The sequence below is a fragment of the Phyllostomus hastatus genome, unplaced genomic scaffold, assembly GCF_019186645.2.
Source record: "Phyllostomus hastatus isolate PE091 unplaced genomic scaffold, TTU_PhHast_1.1 phas_scaffold_60, whole genome shotgun sequence".
Taxonomy (NCBI): Eukaryota; Metazoa; Chordata; class Mammalia; order Chiroptera; family Phyllostomidae; genus Phyllostomus; species Phyllostomus hastatus.
The window spans coordinates 16,731,926-16,753,216 of NW_025334038.1; the positions used below are offsets into that span (position 1 = coordinate 16,731,926).

The following is a 21,291-nucleotide window of genomic DNA, read 5'->3' on the forward strand; positions in this document are numbered from 1 at the left end:
AGACACAGTGATCTTGAAAATACATAAATCTGATCCCTTTCCTTTGTTTCAAACTCTTTCATGGCTTCCCATTGACTTTAGAATAAGAACAAAATCTTCTTGGCCAACTTTGGCCCCCCTTTTCCAGTTTGGGACCTTCCCTTTTCTCTCCATTATGCATCACTGGCCTTTCAGTTCCTCCCACCGGCCTCAGTCCTTCCCGCCACATGGCCTCTGTAGTATGCTGCTGCCTGCCTGGAACACAGCCCCTTGCTGTCTGCCTTAGCAATGCCTGCCTGTCCCTCAGCAGTTGCCCTTGACTTACCTGACCAGGTCAAACCCCCTACTGACACTCACAGAGCAACATGACTCTATTCTTTGTAGCACTTATGATAACTTTTTTAAAATTTAAAATATTGTAATATTATGAAATATTTTAATTTAAAATATTTCAATGTAAAGAAAATATTGACTGAACACCTACCATGTGCTAGGTACCATACTTCTTACATATTATATCTTATTTAACACTCCCAACATACGAAATAGCTAATATGATTGCCTTTTCATAGAGAAGAAAACTTACCAGGTTAAGCCACTTGCCCAAAGGTGGCACAGCTGTAGAGGGCAAGCTGCTCAGAAGCAGCCTGTGTGGGCTCCTGGATCTCTGCTCTTTCTTCAGGACATTGCCTGAGGGGCGCTCAGGAACTAGATATCACAGCAAGTTTTGCAGCACGGGCTTGATACCCCAAAGTCAGGGTGCTCCTTCTACAAATCAGCTCCTAGGAGCCCAGAATGATTTTCTTCCTAAAGACCAGTTCCAGAAATTCAGTTCCTGCCATGGACCCCTTACCCTCATCCATGGCATCCCTTTGAGCAGGCATCTCGAAGAGAATTCTGCAGTGATGAGACGGTCTGTACTGCCACCGTCCAATAGGTAGCCACTAGTGAGTCCCTTGAAATGGGCTAGTGTGACTGAGGACCTAAATTATTTTTTAAAATATTTTTAAATTTATTTTCAGAGAGAGGGGAAGGGAGGGAAAAAGAGGGGGAGAAAAACATCGATCAGCTGCCTCTCGAATGCCCCTAACCAGAAACCTGGCCTGCAACCCAGGCATGTGCCCCGGCCAGGAACTGAAACTTCACCTTGTTGGACAACACCCAAACTACTGAGCAAAGCCCCCGTCAGGGTGGAAACTGAATTTTAAACATCATTTTAATTGTAAAATCTAGAGGTGGCTAGTGTAGCCTCCGAGTTTCCCTTATATTGCAGAGAACTGTGACCTGAGCTTATTCCCATCAAAATGAAGCATATGACCTACTTGAATTTTACACGCATATAAAACCCCCTTACAAAGATGGGATTGGCCTAGTTATGCCATTTGTGATCTGCTTTTCTTCCCCTCCTGACAGGTTGTATGTTGCCCCAGGTCACACAGTGACCTCCTCTCTGAGTGTTGCCCAGTATTTTATATATTACAATGATCAACATTTTATCTAACCAACTCCCAATGGTGGACACTTGGGCTGTTTCCATTGTTTTCATAATACAACAAATACACTTCAGTAAACATCTTTGCATGTATATCTCTGCACCAGGATGGGAGAATTTCAGTACAGGGTAATCACATTAAAATTATTGGTATGTACTGCCAAACTGCCCTTAAAAAAAGCATGCTTGTGTCAGCTTTCAACAAAAGTATATGAGTATGCTCATATGCTGTACACCAAGGCTTACGGCCAGGTGGTCAATCCTCAATTATTTTTCAATTGAATGTGTTATTGTTTCTTTAATTCACTTTTCCTTAGTTACTAGTGAAGTTAAGTTTCTACATTTACATTTGATTATAAGTCATTTGTATTCTGTTTATTGCCTGTTTTCTCTTTTGTCAATCTTTCCACTGTGTTCTTTTTCTTATTGCTTTATAAGAACTCTTTGTATTTTGTCCATTTTATCAAATACTTCTTGCTAGACTGTAATTTGTCTTTTGACTGTACATAACATTTGCCATATAGAAGCTTTGTTAGTTTTGTGGCCTTCTTCGAGGATTTTAAACATTGATTGCTAAAGAAACAAACCAACAAAACAAACATGACAAAGTTATATACAATTAGTCCCCCCTCCTGGGCAAATGCCCTTCAAATCCCGGCTTCGGCACTTTCTAGCTGTCCGATTGTGAGCAAATTTGATTCCAGTGGATTTGTCTTCTAGACTGTAAAATGGTAATAATAAAACTGGCCTTGTCCTGACTGATGTGGCTCAGTGGGTTGGGCATCATCCTGCAAACCGAAAGGTCACCAGTTTGATTCCTGGTCAGGGCACATGTCTGGGTTTGGGGGCAGATCCCCAGTTGGGGAGCATACTAGAGGTAACTGCTAGATGGATGTTTGATGGATGGATGTTTCTCTCCATCTCTCTCCCTCGCTTCCCCTCTCTTTTACATAAATAAATTAAACCTTAAAAAAAAAACTGCCCTTACAGGAACTTACGGAAGTGTGTAGCTCTGGCCTTCACTGACTGCAGTAGATTCATAAATCAAATCAGAGCAAACAATTGTGTTAAACATTGTATTTACTAGGATCTTCTAATTAAACAGGGCGGCGGTTGCTGAAGCACGGTGGACATGGCAATTAAGATCTATACTTAACGTGCTCAGTGAGGACGCACTGGATTGTATTAACTCCTAACTCGCGAAAACGCTCAGCAGAGCGTATTCCAATTTTACCGGGAGCAACTGAGTTCAAGGAACCTAGTTTCGAGTCTCTAAATCTAAGCGCCTCACCACCGAGCTGTCTGCGGGTCTCCACCGGGAAATCTTATGGGCACGTCTATTCTCGGTCCCGCTTCCTGTTCGGGTGGCTTAGACAAAACGACGGCCAGTGTGGAAAGCTATGCGGAACCTGTAGGTTCGGCCTTTGTAGTCCCGAGCGCTCTCAATTAAAGGCCAGCCTCTTTTTTCGCGGCTTCCCCGCGGTGCCTTTTGGGAGTTGTAGTCAGACACACTTCATCCTGTTTGGTGGGTCGGCAAAAACAAAACTCCAAATCCCAGTATGCCCCGCAGCGAGTGCCACAACTACTCTTATCCTCCCTACTTTTTTACTCCTCCTCTTGTCTTCTGAGTCCTACGCTTGTGATTCCTGTCTGTGAAATTGTACTCGCTCGCTCTCTCTCTCTCTCTTTTTTTTTTTTTCACCATCCTTTTCCCTATTATCGGGAGCCAATGCGAGACCTTGGCTCAGATTAAGCGACGGCTTGGAACTCGTGGTGGGCGAGGGGGGAATCAACCCAGAGTGGTAAGGGGGCCGGGCCGGGAGAGGAGATGGCGGAGTGTAGGAGCTGTGAGTGAGAGGGAGGAGTGGGAGAGAAGTAGGGGAGAAGTTAGGTTGGATGGTGTGGATCAGGTTGAATGGGGTGAAATGATACTCTTGGGGAGGGAGAGGAAAGAGGTAGAATTAGATTTGGGAGACGTGGAGCGGAGAAGTAGTTTACTGCCGTGCCCAGCAAGAGAAGTGGGGCAAAGAAGTAGGTGGGAAAGTGTGACAGATGTGGAGCTTATGGGCCGCTCTGACCAGGAGAGGTGAAAGGGAGAAAGACTCAAACAAGTCTTTTTGTCACTGCTTGGTAAAGATGAGACAAATCATCGAAATACAAAGTAATTCTGCAGATATGGGGCAATTAACAATTCTCTTCATTCGAAATTGAGAGAAGACTGGAGTTGAGGCCAAAAGTGGGGTGATGAGGCAGGAAAGGAGGAAGTCAGTCAGGCTTGGGAGAAACAAGAGATGAATGACATGGAAAGGGAAACATAGAAAAGATGGGTCCACCTGGTGGGAGCCAGTGGATCTGGACTAGAATGAGAAAGGTGAGGGGTGACACTGGCATGCATTGTGGGGATGAGTTTCTAACACTTGCATCTCTCAGGTAATGGAGAGCACCCCCTCAAAGGTTGGACTGAACCGAGCACATCTACAATGCAGGAATCTGCAGGAGTTCCTTGGGGGTCTGAACCCTGGGGTATTGGACCGACTGTATGGACACCCTGCCACCTGTCTGGCTGTCTTCAGGTGAGGATGCTCTATGCAACAGGGGCTGTGGTGGGGCAATGTAATGGGGCTTGCAGATGGATAAGTTATCATGGGTAGAAGCTTAGTCTTAAGGGAGTTGGAGATTAAAGGGTGTCAGGCCAAAACAGATGGTGTTTTGGGGGACAGCAACACTGGTAAAGGCATGTGGGTGGGTGAGGGACACAACATGTTTGAGAGGCTGAGATGCAGGTTGAGGACAGAGATGCAGATCTAAGCAGTTGCTGATATTAACATTTTACTTCTGCCCCTTGCAGGGAGCTTCCGTCTTTGGCTAAGAGCTGGGTGATGCGGATGCTCTTTCTGGAGCAACCTTTGCCACAAGCTGCTGTGGCCCTGTGGGTGAAGAAGGAATTCAGCAAGTGAGTCTGCTGCATTCTCAGCTAAATACAAATTTCCGAACAGATAGATTTCCCAAACTGCTGCTCTTGGAACTTTCAGGAAATATTAATGGGTACACCACAAAACTTGTCATTAAACAAGGTTGGGAAACTCTGCATGTTGTATTTTCCCTCTTGGAGAGTTGTGATGTGTATAGAAAGGCTCTGGTAAGTGTTGCAGTTTAAGAAGACACTGGTTTCACTCTGTGAAACAGTGATCCAAAAATCACCAGTTTAGAAAAGGCAGAAGTGGGGCCCTTTATGGGCCTCCTTTTTGTTTCCCAGACACCCCCTCACCTCTCTGTTTCTGTTTCAGAGCTCAGGAGGATAGTACAGGGCTACTGAGCAGCCTCCGTATCTGGCACACCCAGCTGCTCCCTGGTGGTCTCCAGGGCCTCATCCTCAACCCCATCTTCCGCCAGAACCTCCGCATTGCCCTTTTGGGTGGGTATGTCACTTTCACCTCTTCCTCAGCTGGGCCAGGGGAACTAAACTTCTGGATGGAGAGCTGTGATGGCCCTGTCTGGAACCTTGTGGGCTCTACCTTCAGGAGCTCCTTTAGGAATAAGTTCGACCAGATACAACTGCACAGTATAGGAAAGACCTCCCACTCATGACCCATGGGGATGAGGGTGGAAAGAGGGCAGAGGGAAGGCAGGAAACACAGGCAGGGCTCCTCACTCTTGGTCCATCCTGGCATAGGGGCAAGGCCTGGTCTGATGACACAAGTCAGCTGGGACCAGATAAGCATACTCGGGATGTCCCCTCACTTGATAAGTACGCCGAGGAGCGATGGGAGGTGAGGACGTGGGACTCTGTGTGTATCTCTGCTTGTGCTCCTATTTCCTGTCGACCCTAGAGGCATCTCTGTGTCCTCTTGCGTTCCTCAGGTGGTGCTGCACTTCATGGTGGGCTCCCCTGATGCAGCTGTCAGCCAGGACTTGGCTCAGCTCCTCATCCAGGCTGGGCTTATGAAGAGGTGAGGAAGCCAAGGGTGCGACAGCGGCCTGGTTCGATGTATCCTTGGGTCCCTGTTAAACTGAGTGTTTGGGTGGGACAGGAGTGGAGGTGATTGACTGAAAAAGGAGAGTCGAGTGGAGTGTTGCCAGAGGTAAACCAGAAGACATGAGAGGACCAGTGGGGGTGGTGGCCTTTCTCTGCACACCTCTCCCATTTGTCCCTCTCTCTGTTCCCAGTGCTGAGCCTGGAGAACCACCCTGTATCACCTCTGCTGGCTTCCAGTTCCTGTTGCTGGACACCCCTGCCCAGCTCTGGTACTTTATGCTGCAGTACCTGCAGACAGCCCAGGTGAGGCTCTGCTCGCCTGCACTCCTGGCTCTTCTCAAGGCCCCCTCAGAGACTGCTACCTACAAACTCTGCTCCCTGATGTTTTGTCCTCTCGTTTTCTCCTTCCTGCCCTTCCCTTTGTCTCTGCCCGTCCCTCCTTAGAGTCGAGGCATGGACCTTGTGGAGATCCTTTCCTTCCTCTTCCAGCTCAGCTTCTCTACTCTGGGCAAGGTAAGCAAGGGAGCAGGGGCTGGAGCTGGAGGCTTAGGTGGGTGAACTGAAGGGGGAGAGGTGGGGAGGGGAAGTGAGGCTGTGGGGCTACAGAGTGAAAGATGAGAATGGACAGAGCATGGCCAGAGGTAGGAAAAGAGGGAGCAGATGGACCGAGTTGGGGGCAGTAGAAGGGGATGTGTTTTGGACTCCAGCTGACTACTTTTCTTCCCCAGGATTACTCTGTGGAAGGTATGAGCGATTCTCTGTTGAACTTCCTGCAACATCTGCGTGAGTTTGGACTTGTTTTCCAGAGGAAGGTATGAGGACCCAAATACATGGCTTCTAGGGAAGAGGCAGGATGGCATGCTGCTTTGGCTTTTAGAAAGGAGTGGGATTTTGGGAGGCAGCAGTAAGCAGTTGGCAGTACTGAATACTTGGGTCCCTTGGGGAGAGAAGTTGGGAGTTGGGGCTCTGTGCCCTGAGAGGGATCTTGTGTCTCAGGAAGGAAGATGTAGGGCAGTGACACCTGAGAGAGGGCCCTCTGCCTTTCTCTTCTGTCCTTTCCAGAGGAAGTCTCGGCGTTACTACCCCACACGCCTGGCCATCAACCTGTCATCAGGTGTTTCTGGGGCTGGGGGCACTGCACATCAGCCAGGCTTCATTGTTGTAGAAACCAATTATCGACTGTATGCCTACACTGGTGAGTCAACAGAGGGCCCCTGGAAGTGCAGGCTGGGGATGAGAGTGAGAAAGGCAAAGGAAGCAGGAAGGAATGCCATTGTTTTTTTGGTTTACCTGATAATTTACAGGGTTTTCTGACATTTCCCTTCACATGTGAGGGCAGGGCTAGAGGAAGTCTGGGTATGGGGGAGCCTCATCATCCTCTCTTCCTGTGCCTGCGTCAGAGTCGGAGCTGCAGATCGCCCTCATTGCCCTCTTCTCGGAGATGCTCTATCGCTTCCCCAACATGGTGGTGGCACAGGTCACCCGGGAGAGTGTCCAGCAGGCAATCGCCAGTGGCATTACAGCCCAGCAGGTAGACCCCCTTGGGGGTTTGTGGGAAGACAGGCTGCACTTGTGCTGTGGGGGACAGGGTGGTCACCAGGCCTGTTATGGAGGCGATGAGTTGTCTGTCTGAGCATAGATCAGGCACATGAGAAGTCCGGACTCTAGGTGTGGAATAGGCAGACATTGGAGAGAAAGACCTGAGGGATGGGGGATAGCTCTGAATTTGTGTCTTGGTACCACCACTTCCTAGCTGCATGACCAGGCTGGCTGCTTTGTTTCTGATCCTCAGTTTCTTCATCTGAAAGATGGAAATAATGAGTTTTCACCTCACCAGGTTTTGGAGAGGCTTTAGTGAGAGAACAGTGGTAAAACACTGAGCTAAGTAAGAGCCTGCCACACAGTCAGTGCTGCTATTTTAAAGAAAAACAAAACAAGGCTGTATAAAGGGCAGACATGCCAGAGAAGGAATGGCAGACTTGACTGTGGGAACAGCAACTTGGGACAACAGCTGAACAGGGGCATGGGCTGATGACAGGCATGTGGCTGTGAGTTTTTTTAAACAGTAAGCTGATGTTCCATTCCAGCCAAAGTAGCTTTCCTGCCCTTATTTGAGCCCTTGACCCCATTCTTCTGTGTTTTAGATCATCCACTTCCTCAGGACAAGGGCCCACCCAGTGATGCTTAAACAGGTACATTCAGGCACCAAGCTGCTGGAGGCTGACAGCCCCTGGCCCCGGTGATGAAGTGGTGGAGACTCTGGGAAACAGTGGAGGAATGGGTTCCCCCCACAGCAGCAGTATTCCTGAGTCCTCCCGCCATCCCTTGCTCCTGTAGATACCTGTGCTGCCGCCCACCATCACGGACCAGATTCGGCTGTGGGAGCTGGAAAGGGACAGACTCCGGTTCACCGAGGGTGGGTAACTTCTGGTGGTTGATTCTTGGTCACAGGCCGGAGGAAGAACAGTTCAGCCTTCATGACCTGAAAAAGCTATTGTTGTTTTGTATTTGTCTTGATTACAAGACACTTTATTTTGGGGTTAGTTGGTAGTGGTATATAAAATCTCAAATTAGTACAATTTGGATTTAGTCAGGAGAGAAAATTTGGGAGGGATAATCCACAGCACCTCTCTGGTTTTGGTGAGCACTACTGGGTTATCTTGTATTATATTGCCTCTCTGAATATGGTTGGATGAGCTGTGAAAGGACATAGATTACGTTTAAATGGTAGTGGGTGGCCTGCCACAGAGGGGCTCATGGTCTCTCCTCTTCTTCCCCGCCGCCTATCCTCGGTCCCCAGGCGTCCTGTATAACCAGTTCCTGTCTCAAGTGGACTTTGAGCTGCTGCTGGCCCACGCACGGGAGCTGGGCGTGCTGGTGTTCGAGAACTCGGCCAAGCGGCTCATGGTTGTAACACCGGCTGGCCATGGCGACGTCAAGCGCTTCTGGAAGCGGCAGAAGCACAGCTCCTGAGCGTATGCACTAGGACAGGAGCCAGGCTCAGCCCTGTAACTCGGGGGTTTTTACTTATTAGTGGAGACTGTTAAATAAAGTCATGAAACTGCGCCACGTGGCTTCCAGCACCTCCCTCTCTTTGGTTCGGCTCGCCGTGTCTGTGGTCATTGGGCAGGGGCGGGAGGGGGCGGGGTGGGGGTGGAGCCCAGCAACTACTGCGCCTGCGGAGTCCTACCTCCTCGCCCCTCCCACAGCCCCTCCCCCCGCCCTCGCCCAGCCACTCAGCAACGCGCGGATTGCGGTCGGGTTCCGGGCTCTACAGTCCGTTCTGGAGTTGGTGTTGGGTTGCTGGTGGCTCCTCCCCAGCTCAGCCATTGCTGTGCTGCAGGGCGCCCTGGGATCACAGCGGGCAGCGGGCTCGCCCGGTGAGCGCGCCGGGGTAGCCTCTGGTGGGTAGGACGCATGGAGCTGGAGGCTGTGTGGGCGGTGTGTCTGGGCAGGCCGAGGTCCCGGCAACTGGCTGGACACCTTGCTGGTTCTCGGGCACGAAGATGTTGGTCATCTCCCCGAATCCCCGAGTCTTTTAACCTCCCATGTGTTAACAGTCACCCCACGTGTCCCACGCATATGTTGGGGGCCAGAAACGCTGACTCTTCCCCAGAAGAGACCTGATATTGTGGGTCCAGGATCCTGTTGTTGTCGACATGCCCTGTAGTCCTCCGAGAGTAACGGTTATGTGGAAAGGGACAGAATAACAGCAATGCTAGTAGGAGGCGGGGAATAAGGAATAGAGTGTGACTTTAGGGGTGTGACCCTCCCTGCTCCTCCATACCCTCCTGTGCTTTGTCAGGAACAGATCGCGGCCTCTTTGCAGGTACTCCTGATGCCTCATTTGCCTCTGGCCTCTTTTCTACAATGGGGGCTGAGGCCCTCACGGGGCCTCCCCAGGTCCTGTACCCTTTCTACCCAGTCACAGCCCTATGGATCCCCCATCTCCCAGAGGAACCGTGAGGCGAAACAGAAGCGCCTGCGAGAGAAGCAGGTGGCGCTGGAGGCTGGCTTAGCCCGGAAGAACAAGGTTGGGTTCACACGGTTTGTCTGAGAAGACTTGGGAGGGGGCTGGAAGAGAGACTGCTGGATTCTGCATGCCTGACATTTACTGGAAACTGCATCTTCCCTTTCTGGTCCCTCCCCCCAGTCACCTGCAGAATCCAGTAAGGCCTGGACTCCTAAAGAAATAGTGTTATATGAAATCCCCACAGAACTTGGTGAAAAGAAAGGTAACTAGGAAACTTGAAGGCCTTCTCTTTCACATTCTTGTTGCCCATTTGGTTTGCTGAAATGCACCCTGGGAGTGAAGTTCAGGAGTTTGTAGAGCTCTCCTCTGCCTCCACAGATGTCTCCCAGCCCCTACCTCCTGCATACAGCCCCCGATATGTCGAAGCGGCCTGGTACCCTTGGTGGGTTCGAGAGGGTTTCTTCAAGCCGGAATATCAGGTTTGTACCTTGCAGGGAGAGGTACTAAACAGTCCTCAGGATAAATGACCCATGAGGTTGGTGGGTACAACTGAGCCTCAGAGTCTGGAGCTCACAGCTAGCCACATTAGAGAACTTGTCAACTGCCCCTGGTGTCTCCAAAGCATTCTGTTGGTGGGTTTTTCCTTTCCCTGTTATTTGCAGGACCTTTCTTTTCCGCTCTTTATGCCTTGGAGATACCGGAGGGAGCTATTCACCAGTTAAGATCCCGTCTTCTCTTGCCCTTGACTTTGTTGCTTTCTTCTAGACCAGGCTGCCCCAGGCTACAGGGGAGACCTTTTCCATGTGTATCCCACCTCCCAATGTCACCGGCTCCCTACACATCGGGCACGCACTGACGGTGGCCATCCAGGATGCTCTTGTGCGCTGGTGAGGGGAAAGGGGCTGGTTGAGCTCTTGGAGGGAAGGGAAAGGGGCAAGGAGTGAGGATAAACATAAGCTCAGGGCTTCAGGTGCCGGTGTTTCTATTGCAGGCACCGGATGCGTGGGGATCAGGTGCTGTGGGTCCCTGGCTCAGATCATGCAGGAATCGCTACCCAAGTATGTCATTTGCCACTGTTTACTTTTCTTGGATGAAAGAACTCTCTCCCCGGAAAAGTGACCTGATTCACTGTTTCTTTGTCCCCTAATCTGGTAGGCTGTGGTGGAGAAGCAGCTGTGGAAGGAGCGAGGGGTGAGAAGACACGATCTGAGCCGGGAAGACTTCCTCCAGGAGGTTTGGAAGTGGAAGGAGGAGTGAGTATGACAGGCACAGGGAGGTGCGAGTCATGGTTTGGGGCCTCGCTTTCTTGCCCCCTCCCTGCTCATGGTTGCTTTTCCCATTTTCCATCACTTCCCTAACTTCAGAGATTTGAACTCTAGGGATGTCCAGCCTGTTGGCATCTCTGGGCCACACTGGGAGAAGGAGAGTTGTCTTGGGCCACATATTAAATACATAAACACGGATGAAAACTGATGAGCCAAAAAAAAAAAAGATTTGAAGTAAATGTATGGTTTTGTGTTGGGCTGCATTCATAGTCATCCTGGGCTGCATGCAGCCCACGGGCTGCAGGTTGGACACCACTGCTGGAGTTTGGTGGGGTCTCCAAGCTGTGTGTGTGTGTGTGTGTGCATGTGTGTGTTTCTGTGTATATCTCTCTCTGTGTGAGTCTGTGTCTGTGTCTGTGTGTTTCAGGATGATACAATAAGAAATGTATATTGAAGTATATATGTGCATATGTATGTGCACACATACGCTTCTCCCCTTCCCACTTACCCCACTTTCTCTTGCCTAGATTTCATTTCTCCTACTCATCCACCCCCCACCTTCCATCTGCTTGACATCGCCCTCATTTTTCTGGGTCCGTTATCACATGCCATCTTCTCGTAAAGGTTCTTTAGATTTCCCACAAATTGGCTGCCCCTTCTTCTGTTACTGTAGAACTTGATACTTTTAGAAATTTTATAGGAGGCTTCACACTGGTTTGGGAGTCTGTCCCCATTAGCTTCTAGAGGCTAGATCAATGCTGTGCTCGCCCCAGCCTCCGGCACTGCTGGGTGTCATTGGGCCTGGTGCGTTATTGGTGCTTGGGACATGTTTGCTGACAAATCCTTCTGGATACAGGAAGGGTGGAGAGATCTGTGAGCAGCTCCGAGCTCTGGGGGCCTCCCTGGACTGGGACCGAGAATGTTTCACTATGGACGCTGTGAGTGTGCCCAGCCTGGTCCCTGAGGGTGTCAGGGAGGTGTGTAGACATGTGCAGGGAGTTGGGTTGTGGTGTGTGCAGAGAAAAGCAGGGTGGGGGTGATGGTCCCTGAATGGGGTGACAGGCTGAGAAGGGGCTGTTGGATGTGGACACTCAGGTCATTCTAGGGCTCCTCAGTGGCTGTGACTGAAGCTTTTGTGCGACTTCACAAGGCAGGGTTGTTGTACCGCAGCCAGCAGCTTGTCAACTGGTCATGCGCTTTAAGATCAGCCATCTCTGACATCGAGGTAAGGCAGAAAAAGAGAAGCAGGTTCGTGAGAGTGCTGAGGCGGGTGAAAGCCCAGAGTCTGGAGCCAGACTGCCTGGACTCACACCCAGACTCTGCCACCTGCCAGCTGCCTGACTTCTGGCTCCTGTGAGCCTCAGTTTTCCTAATCTGTAATTTAGGGCTGATGGGAATGCCTGCATCTTGGGGGTGCTGGGAGAATGAAATGAACTCGTGGAAGGTGCTCAGCACCGTACCTGTGTGTGGTTTAAGTATCTGGTGAATATTTACTGTAACTGTGCTACGCAAGAATTAGGTGAGAGCAGAGTGAGGCCGGGCAGGCCGAGGAGTGGATGTGGGAAGACTGGCTGTGAGCCTTGAAGAAGGGCTGCTCTCAGACCCTGCTTCTTCCATGTCTCCAGGTGGAGAGCCGGTCCCTGCCTGGCCACACAGAACTTAGACTGCCTGGCTGCCCCACCTCTGTGTCTTTTGGCCTCCTTATCTCTGTGGCCTTCCCTGTGGATGGAGAGCCTGGTGAGTGCAGCCCTTGGAAAGGTTGCCCGCTCATCTCTGCTTCCCCTGCTTTCTCAAACCTGTGTTGGGCTGATGGGAGGGAACCCACCAGCCTGTTTCACACATGACCTGGTGGGAGGGGCATAAGGAACCTTGGTAGTGTTTGCATTTTTGTGGGCACTTCCCCTGGCTGTTTTGTGCCATGTAAGAAAAGTGCACATGGTCACTGCCCTTTGGAGCTTAGTATAATTCTTCAGGAGGCTGCTACCTCCAAAAGAGATGAAAGATTAGTTCTGAAGTGTGGTTTGCACAGTAAGTGTTCTGAAGAGTTCAGAGAAGGGGAAGATAGGTGAGTTGGAATGTCAGAGTCTGTTTCTTGTAGGAGGGACTGGTGCCAGACCCAAAGAATGCATAGCATTTGTGATTAGGACACCAAGTATTTAAGTGTCTCTTGGATACCATCAAAGATTCTGGTTGCATTTGTTAATGCCATACCCATTTCTCCTGTGCAAGCTGTCAAGGAATTCCTTGGCATCAGCCACTGACCCAGGCTCCTGTAAACACTGGTCCTAAGTTTCTGTCCTTACTTCTGGGGGTCTGCCCAACCTCAACTGCTCCTGCCCCTCCCTTTTCCTGTTCTCCTGGCTTTAGCTGTGTCTGCAGTGGGGAGTGAGAATGACTGCTGGCTAGACATGCTTGAATTTTGTCTTCAGACGCAGAGGTCGTGATAGGGACCACGAGGCCAGAGACGTTGCCTGGAGATGTGGCAGTGGCCGTTCATCCCGACGACACCCGATATACAGTAATGTCCAGTGCCCTCTGCCCCTGGCACTCCTTCCCACAGCTTTCTCTTCCCTTCCTTTCTGGGTGGCAGCTCCTTCTCTCATACTTCCACTTCCTTTTCCTAAGTCTTCTTAGCTCAGTTCTCCAGTGGCTCTGAGTCTGCTCCCTTCTCTTCTTGATGCTGCACTTTTCCTCTAGCTCGGGGGTTGACAGGTATGCCCAGGGGCACATCCACGCCACCTATGTTTGGGCACACCACACTCACTGGCTGTGCTCATCTGGGCTGTGTTATCACCTGTGCCATAGTGGCAGGTGGAGTAATTGGGCAGAGGCTGCATTTGCCTTTTGGCCTGCAAAGCCTAAATTATTCACACTCCATCCCCTTAAGAAAAAGTTGGCTGACTACCATGCTGACTCTTTACCTGGGTTCTCATCTTACTCTCGGGGCTCTCCTGCCCTGCCAAGATCTTTCTGCTCGCACATGCCTGTCTTTGACCCCTCTCCCTTCAGCATCTACATGGGCGACAACTTCGTCACCCCTTGACAGGGCAGCTCCTCCCCCTCATCACAGACCCTGCTGTCCAGCCACACATGGGCACAGGTGAGTGGAGGTCAGGGGAAGGAAAGAAAGCTGGGGTGCCGAGGGCTGGGGACCAGGAGGAGGAAGAAAGGAGGAAAGGAAAGCTCGTAGGGAGTAGTCTGAGTGGGTGGGGAGAACGAAAGGGAGGTGGAGAGAAGAGTGGAGGGACAGGGGCAGAGGCGACGATGATCCCTCTGGAAAAGCAAAAGCCGGGGTCAGGGCTCAGTGCTTATGGTGTCTCTGCTCCCCCAGGGGCAGTGAAGGTGACTCCAGCTCACAGTCCTGCTGATGCTGAGCTGGGGAGCCGACATGGCTTGAGTCCTCTGAGTGTCATTGCAGAGGATGGGACCATGACCTCCGTCTGTGGGGACTGGCTGCAGGTGGTACCGGACTCACTGTTTCCCCATCCTTTAGGGGCATCTTTGCCCCACCTCCTGTTTCCCACTCTCATTTCTCTAGAGCCCTTTAACCTTTACCATTGCTGCTTTCCCAGGGTCTTCATCGATTTGTAGCCCGGGAAAAGATAGTGTCCATACTGAGGGAGAGGGGCCTGTTCCGGGGCCTCCAGGACCATCCCATGGTGCTGCCCATTTGCAGGTGACCCGTTTTAACTCCACTTCCAATCCCCCTAGGAGGGACATGGGATGGGCTCTGAATCCTCATGCTAGAATACGGGCTCTGTCAGCTTCATTGGCTGCTGTGTTCTCAGTACTGAGGACCTGGCACCTAGTAGGGTCCTGGGTCCCTGGAGCAGAGGCACAGGGCAGGGGGAGCAGTGGACTCAGCTCTCTCCCTTTCAGCCGCTCCGGGGACGTGGTAGAATACCTGCTGAAGAGCCAGTGGTTTGTGCGCTGCCGGGAGATGGGGGAACGGGCTGCCCAGGTAAGGCTGCACTGCAAGCAAGGACTGACCCTGGGGAAGGGGTAGAGAAACAGGACAGCTGAGCAAAGAGGCAAGGTGGCCCAGAGTGGGCTGGTGTGTGTCCTCAGGAGGTTTGGGAGGTCCTTTCTGAGCTCAAGAACCACATCAGAGGGACGCTGTGGGTGCAAGACAGGTAGCACTATCTGAAGGCCTTCTCCCTGCAGGCTGTGGAGTCTGGGGCCCTGGAGCTGAGCCCATCTTTTCACCAGAAGAACTGGCGGCTCTGGTTCTCCCACATCGGGTAAGAGGGGCACTTGTGGACCTGGGAGGGGACCGCTGCCGACACTGAGGAGCTGCTCTGCTCTGTGGCAGGGACTGGTGCATCTCACGGCAGCTGTGGTGGGGCCATCAGATTCCAGCCTACCTGGTTGTGGAGGAGCCTGGGAAGGTTGGTAGGAGGAAGTGCGGGAGGGATGGGGCTGGGCAGTGGGGCGGGATGGAGAGAGGGCCTTAGCAGGCAGTCCTAGGCCTCATCGCTAGCCCAGCTTCCTGCCTTTCAGGTGCTTTAGCCTGTCAGGGTGGCTTCCTTATCTCACCGCCAGAGGGCCCCCGAAGAGACTGGGAGACTGATGTTTCCCACGGGCCAGATGTTCCTCCTCTCACTTCCCTTGTTCTGCAGGGCCATAGGGAGGACTGCTGGGTAGTGGGCCGGACAGAGGCTGAGGCCAGAGAATTGGCTGCAGAACTGACTGGGAGACCAGGGGCGGAGCTGACCCTGCAGCGTGGTGAGGGCCTGGGTCTTGGGGAGGTGGTATTAGGAAAGTTGGCAGTGAGGGTTGGGATGGAAGGGTGGGCAGCAGCAAGCTGAGGCCCTAGAAGCTGAGGTGCCACTTGTTTCCATTCCCTGTTTTGCAGACCCTGATGTCCTGGACACATGGTTCTCTTCAGCTCTTTTCCCCTTTTCTTCCCTGGGCTGGCCCCATCAGGTGAGGCACTGGTTTGAGAGGAAGAGACTGGAGGTGGGGACTGTGAAGGACACACTTGAGCCCTCTCAAAGTCTTGAGGAGATGGCACCCAGGGCTTCTTTCTGCTTATCTTTTTCCTCTTAGACCCCAGACCTCAGTCGGTTCTACCCCCTGTCACTTTTGGAAACGGGCAGTGACCTCCTGCTGTTCTGGGTGGGCCGCATGGTCATGCTGGGCACCCAGCTCACAGGGCAGCTCCCCTTCAACAAGGTAACAACCCTTTAGTGCCCTGTCCCTCCCTCTAACTCTGCAGTGTTCCCTATCCATGTCCATTTTTCTAACCCCTACTGTGGTGTTTTCCATGTTCTTGATTCCTGTTCCGTGATTCACTTCCCGCATTAACCCTTAAAGCACGGAGGCCAGAGATCCCAAGGGACCCTCTGGGGAAAGGCTCTTCAAGCTGCCCTCTGAGGGTATGACCCCTCCATACCCTCAGGTGCTTCTTCACTCCATGGTCCGGGACAGGCAGGGCCGGAAGATGAGCAAGTCCCTGGGGAATGTGCTGGATCCACGGGACATCATCAGAGGGGTGGAGCTGCAGGTGAGGATGAGAGCTGGACAAGACTGGGGTTTGTAGGGGAGAGAAGGGGAGCCTACAGAGAGAAGTCAGCTGGGGGGACAGTGGGTGGGAACCTTGGAGGAGTCGGTCTTGGACTGAGGCCAGTGAATATTCACCTGTCCTAGGTGCTGCAGGAGAAGCTGAGAGATGGGAACTTGGACCCTGCAGAGCTGGCAATCGCAACTGCAGCGCAGGTGTGTCCCCAGGGTCTGCCCCATCTGGCCTCTTAACTCAGAGTAACCCGTTTCCTCTGTGACCCAGGCTTCTGGCCCTGTGGCTTCATAGAAATCTGCCACCTGTTCTCCCTCTGGTTTCAGAGAAAGGACTTCCCTCATGGGATCCCTGAGTGTGGGACAGATGCCCTGCGGTTTGCTCTGTGCTCCCACGGGGCCCTGGGTAAGCTGGGCCAGGAGGTATTGGGGTGTAAAGAGGGGCTGGCAGGGCTGAGGTTGCCCTGTGTCACTGCAGTCCACCTGCATACTCTGTGCTTTTTCTCCCTCCCAGCAGGTGACTTACACCTGTCTGTCTCTGAGGTCCTGAGCTCCCGACATTTCTGCAACAAGATCTGGAATGCCCTGCGCTTTATCCTCAATGTCCTAGGAGAGAAATTCACACCCCAGCCTGCAGAGGAGGTAAGAGAGAAAGAAGAGGTGCTTGGATGCAGGGCTGTCTGATGTTTGAGGTGGAAGATGGCATCTAGAAGGAAAGGCAAAGAGTGGAAGTTGAGCTGTCCCTATCTTGTACCCCTGTTCTGCCTGCAGTTGTCCCCCTCCACCCCAATGGACTCCTGGATCCTGAGCCGTCTGGCCCACACTACCCGAGAGTGTGAGCGAGGCTTCCTCACCCGAGAGCTCCCACTTGCCACCCATGCCCTGCACCACTTCTGGCTCCACAGCCTCTGTGACGTCTACTTGGTGAGTGGGGCTGGGGCTGGTATGCATTGCATTCCTGCAGACCTGCTCCTTATCCCCTGGGGATTGGGTTCCCTGGCAGAGAGCTCTCAGCAAGGTTCCCGATTGTCCCCTCAGTTGGGGCAGGAAGATGGATGAGCCAGGGAATTCCAGTTCCCCTCTTTCCTGCAACTAGCCTAGCCACTGTTCCCTGCCTGTCACCTGGGGAGAGAGGGGGATGTGGGGACACTTCTGGAAAACTGAGTCTGACAAAGCAGAGTCAGGAAGCAGATAGAGCTTCTTCTGCAGCCTTTGATTGCTGAGTTTGGACCCTGGGCAGGCTGGGAGCTATAAATGGACAAGGAGGAAGTAGAGTGGTCTTTAGACTCCGGGTTCTCACACTTAATCCTGTCTGAGAATCATTGGGAGGGACAGCTGGTTAACCTGGGCCCCCACCTCTTCTGAATGCTGACTCACCAGACGGGATGGTGAGGCAAAAATTGTCACTGCTTGACCCAGGTGATGTTGCTAGCTCAGGACTGCTGCCCGCGATCACTGTTTCTCAGCCTTTTAAAAAAATCCTCTGTTTCTTTTATAAGCAAAACCTCAATACGTTTTTGTCTAAATTACCTGACCTTCCCAACAATTTGATTCCCCATCCATCTCTAAGAATCCCTGCCTGAGATTCCCTTTCTGTGGGACAGCCAATGGTGTTCGAGCTGCGGCATGCTTCTTACCCACAGCGTCCCAACTGCCAGTGTGTGGAGGGGGCACGGCTGTGACTGTGGCCCAGCCCTTTCTCCTGACCTGCAGGATTCTTCCCTAGGAGGCTGTGAAGCCTGGGCTGTCACACTGCCCCTGCCCCGCTGGGCCTCCTCAGGTGCTGTTCTCCTGTGCTGACATTGGGCTGCGCCTGCTCGCCCCACTCATGCCCTTCCTGGCTGAGGAGCTCTGGCAGAGGCTACCCCCCAGGCCAGGCTGCCTCCCCGCCCCCAGCATCTCTGTGGCCCCCTACCCCAGTGCCAGCAGCTTGGTGAGTCACACACATTCCTGGAGTGGGACTAGTGCGGGGGAGGGGTTGGAGAGTAGTGTTCTAAAAACAGTTGCTGCCATGGGGTCACTGACAGCAGTGGTTTGTGCTCTGGAGTCTTTGGGGAGATGGATCGTTCTGTAGCGCTGTCTTGAGGAGCGGTGTCACACAGTGGACAAGAGCATCACTGTCACTAGACTGATCCTTGCTAGCTGTGTTACTGTGCCTCGGTTTCCTCCATCTTTAGACTGGGGATAGCAATGGTCAATGTCATGGTTGTGATGAGGATTAGATGTTAGTGATAGGATAACCCAAAAGTCTCGGTACAGCTTTAAGCTTTAATAATATGAGAAGGATAAATGCAGGAAACTTAACCCCAAAACATCATTTCAAAGCTTAACTAAGTTTCTTGTTTAATTATGTAGTTTTGTGAGTTATGTGGCTTTGTGAGTTTTGAATAATATGTTTTAAATTTTATTTTTGGTTGTTTGCTATCTTCAATCAGAGTGACTCAACAGATGTCAACCACTGATCATCTAAGATCTTCTTAGATGATTCCCCAGCTTGTTGCTGTGTTCCATCCTTGAGGTGGTGCAGAGGAGTGGGGTGGGCGGATGGAGACAGCAGAGTTGGTACAGGAGTCCCAGGGGCCTGCTGGTCAACTCTGGGTCCCCATCTGTAGGAACACTGGCACCAGCCTGAGCTGGAGCGGCGCTTCTCCCGGGTCCAGGAGGCTGTGCAGGCACTAAGGGCTCTTCAAGCCATGTACCAGCTCACCAAGGCCCGGCCTCGAGGTGAGGCACATCCCTGCAGAAAGAAGGGGCTGGCAGGGCAGAGGGGGAAGCCTGGGGGCGGGGCCCAGGGTAGGAGGTGCAGGACGGGAAGGGAGGCAGGGTCATGGGCCTTGACAGATTCCCTTTCCTTCCAGTGCTGCTGCAGAGCTCAGAGCCTGGAGAGCAGGGCGCTTTTGAGACCTTCCTGGAGCCACTGGGCACCCTGGGCCGCTGTGGGGCTGTGGGCCTCTTACCTGCTGACACAGCCGCTCCCTCTGGCTGGGCCCAGGCCTCTGTCGGTAACACTGTTCAGGTCTACATGGAGCTACAGGTGCTCAGAGGAGATTGGAGTGGGGGAGGGGTCAAAAAGGATGTTGGGAAGAGGGCAAGGGTGAGTTTTATAAAAGTGCAGAGGGAGGAAGGAAATACTGGGTGAGCCATGGATGTCCCTCTTCTCCCACAGGGCCTGGTGGACCCCGAGGTCCATCTACCTCTGCTGGCTGCCAGAAGACACAAGTTACAGAAGCAGTTTGATGGCCTCATAGCCCGGACCCCATCAGAGAAAGAGGCAGAGACTCAAAGGCAGCAGAGGGTAAGGCTGGGAGGCCACCCAGGGAGCTCACCTCCCCGAGGGAATGTGGTAGGAGGAAGGTGGGCCTCATACCTGGATCCTTACCTGCTTCTCACCCTGCCCAGCTTTCTTCCATCCAGCTGGAATTGTCAAAACTGGACAAGGCGGCTTCTCACCTCCGGCAGCTGATGGGCGCATCTCCTAGCCCCAGGGAACCCTGAGCCCTCACTCACTGTCCCTGGCGGTTCTCTACCCTGCCAGGCCTGCCTTTGAGAACAAACTGATCCTGCAGCAGCTGGTGGGATGCTGCCTCAGAGACCACATGGTCCACCTCCCTCATTTATGGTAACAAACCAGCTTGGTCAGAGTGACTGTGGGTGACTGAGATGCTCACATTCCTGCCCCTGCTTCCCTCCTGTGCAGCCCCACCTGGAAGCTTAGGCATGAGGAGATTCGGATACACTTTTAAAATCTTAAACGCATGTGCCTGTGGTTCTTTTATCTCTCTTTCCCTCAATGGCGATTTTCTTGCCTTTCAGTTGTTCCCTGAGAGTCTGGTCTGGGAAGGGAGGAGGGCTGCCTCTTCTTCAGGCTCGGTTTGGGCCACAGTGGGGGTGTGGATGCTGGGCAGTGCCTACCTCGTTGGAGGAAAGGAGAATTCTCATAGGCCTCGCACAGTGACTTGGGTTCCACCTGCTTCCCAGACTTATCAAAAGTGCCCCAGCTTTTGCTGGCACTTCTCTACTTCCTTGCTCCTTGGCTCAATCCCCAGGGGTGCTGAGGGGCTGCAGAGAGTGCCCCTCCCTCTCTGTACCTGAGACTAGAGTGCCAGGGACATCCTAGCCCCTGACAGAGGTACATAAGATGGGCAGATGCCGACCTCCCCACCCCAAACATCTTGTCTCATCTGGAATTCGGGGGTTGATACTCTCATGCCCAGGTTCCATTCTGTCCAGTAACTCAGAGTGTCTGCTGTTTATGGCCGGCCCCTCATGGCTGGGGCCTCCCTGGTGCTATTTAATCCTGAGAACCTTAGAGGTGGGGGTGTTCTCTCCATTTCAGATAAGAAGAAATGTGCTCCGAGAATAAAATTAGCTTGTATAAAGTATCAACTGGGATTCAACCCAATAAATTAGGTGTAGATTCTTTCTGGTTGCTGTAACCACACTTCAGGTATCACGGCAGCTTAGATGAGATAAGTGTCACCTCTTCTCTGGGCAGAAGAGTCACCCCCAAAATTTAACAGAATTAACATTTTAAAATTTAACATTTTGCTGCCATTCTTGATATACTTTTTCTAACTCTAGACCTAAGATCTGCTCCAGTCCCAAACAGCACATTCACATTCCCACCCAGAAGGAAGAGGAAAAGGAGGGAATGGGTAACTTCCTATTTCTCTTCCCCAAGTTCAGTATTTCTGGAGCACCTGCTATGTACTGGGCCCTGTCGTGCACCCACCCTTGGATTTATCAATGAGTGAAAGAAACAAAGATCTCTGCCCTGGTAGTACTTTGGTTCTAGCAGGGGAAGTCAGACACAGCATGCAAAGATGTAAAATATAGAGTGTGTCTGAAGGTCATGAATGCCATGAGGAAAGAAGTGTAGAACAAGGTAAGGGGACTTGGGTGTGTGTCAGGGAGCAGGTTGTAGTATTAACGGGGGAAGGGTAGAATTCACTGCAGAGGTGAGATTTAAGCAAAGCCTTGCAGGAGGTGCAGGAATTAGCTGAGTGGATGCCTGGGAGCCGTGTTCCAGGTGGAGGGAAGAGCCAAAGCAAAGCCAGGGTGTGGGAGCATGCCCAGAGTGCTCAAAGAATAG

General features: G+C 52.1%; 2 protein-coding genes across 5 annotated transcripts; both read left to right on the forward strand.

Moving 5' to 3' along the window:
- The first annotated feature begins 3,068 nt into the window (after positions 1-3,068).
- Positions 3,069-8,530, forward strand: GTF2H4 (general transcription factor IIH subunit 4). Its single transcript, XM_045825926.1, has 14 exons — positions 3,069-3,273; positions 3,902-4,044; positions 4,320-4,424; positions 4,759-4,890; positions 5,145-5,241; positions 5,333-5,421; positions 5,639-5,750; positions 5,892-5,960; positions 6,176-6,259; positions 6,510-6,642; positions 6,848-6,978; positions 7,592-7,639; positions 7,785-7,863; positions 8,248-8,530. Exons 2-14 carry the CDS (start codon positions 3,905-3,907, stop codon positions 8,418-8,420), a joined length of 1,392 nt encoding a protein of 463 aa, XP_045681882.1. The 5' UTR covers positions 3,069-3,273; positions 3,902-3,904; the 3' UTR covers positions 8,421-8,530.
- Positions 8,531-8,699: 169 nt separating this feature from the next.
- On the forward strand, positions 8,700-19,955 carry VARS2 (valyl-tRNA synthetase 2, mitochondrial). Of its 4 annotated transcripts, none has more exons than XM_045825922.1 (30): positions 8,700-8,851; positions 9,277-9,480; positions 9,601-9,682; positions 9,799-9,899; positions 10,186-10,307; positions 10,412-10,478; positions 10,576-10,673; positions 11,542-11,623; positions 11,791-11,910; positions 12,311-12,422; positions 13,115-13,203; positions 13,695-13,785; positions 14,017-14,144; positions 14,258-14,361; positions 14,565-14,646; positions 14,850-14,926; positions 14,998-15,073; positions 15,305-15,410; positions 15,541-15,611; positions 15,735-15,860; positions 16,087-16,191; positions 16,335-16,403; positions 16,527-16,605; positions 16,714-16,841; positions 16,971-17,123; positions 17,926-18,132; positions 18,812-18,923; positions 19,058-19,233; positions 19,366-19,494; positions 19,599-19,955. In XM_045825922.1, exons 2-30 carry the CDS (start codon positions 9,286-9,288, stop codon positions 19,692-19,694), a joined length of 3,183 nt encoding a protein of 1,060 aa, XP_045681878.1. In that variant the 5' UTR covers positions 8,700-8,851; positions 9,277-9,285; the 3' UTR covers positions 19,695-19,955. The 4 variants fall into 4 exon arrangements, with proteins under 4 accessions (XP_045681878.1, XP_045681880.1, XP_045681879.1 ...); XM_045825924.1 differs by having other exon boundaries at positions 16,717-16,841; XM_045825923.1 differs by having other exon boundaries at positions 8,704-8,827.
- Positions 19,956-21,291: the final 1,336 nt, after the last annotated feature.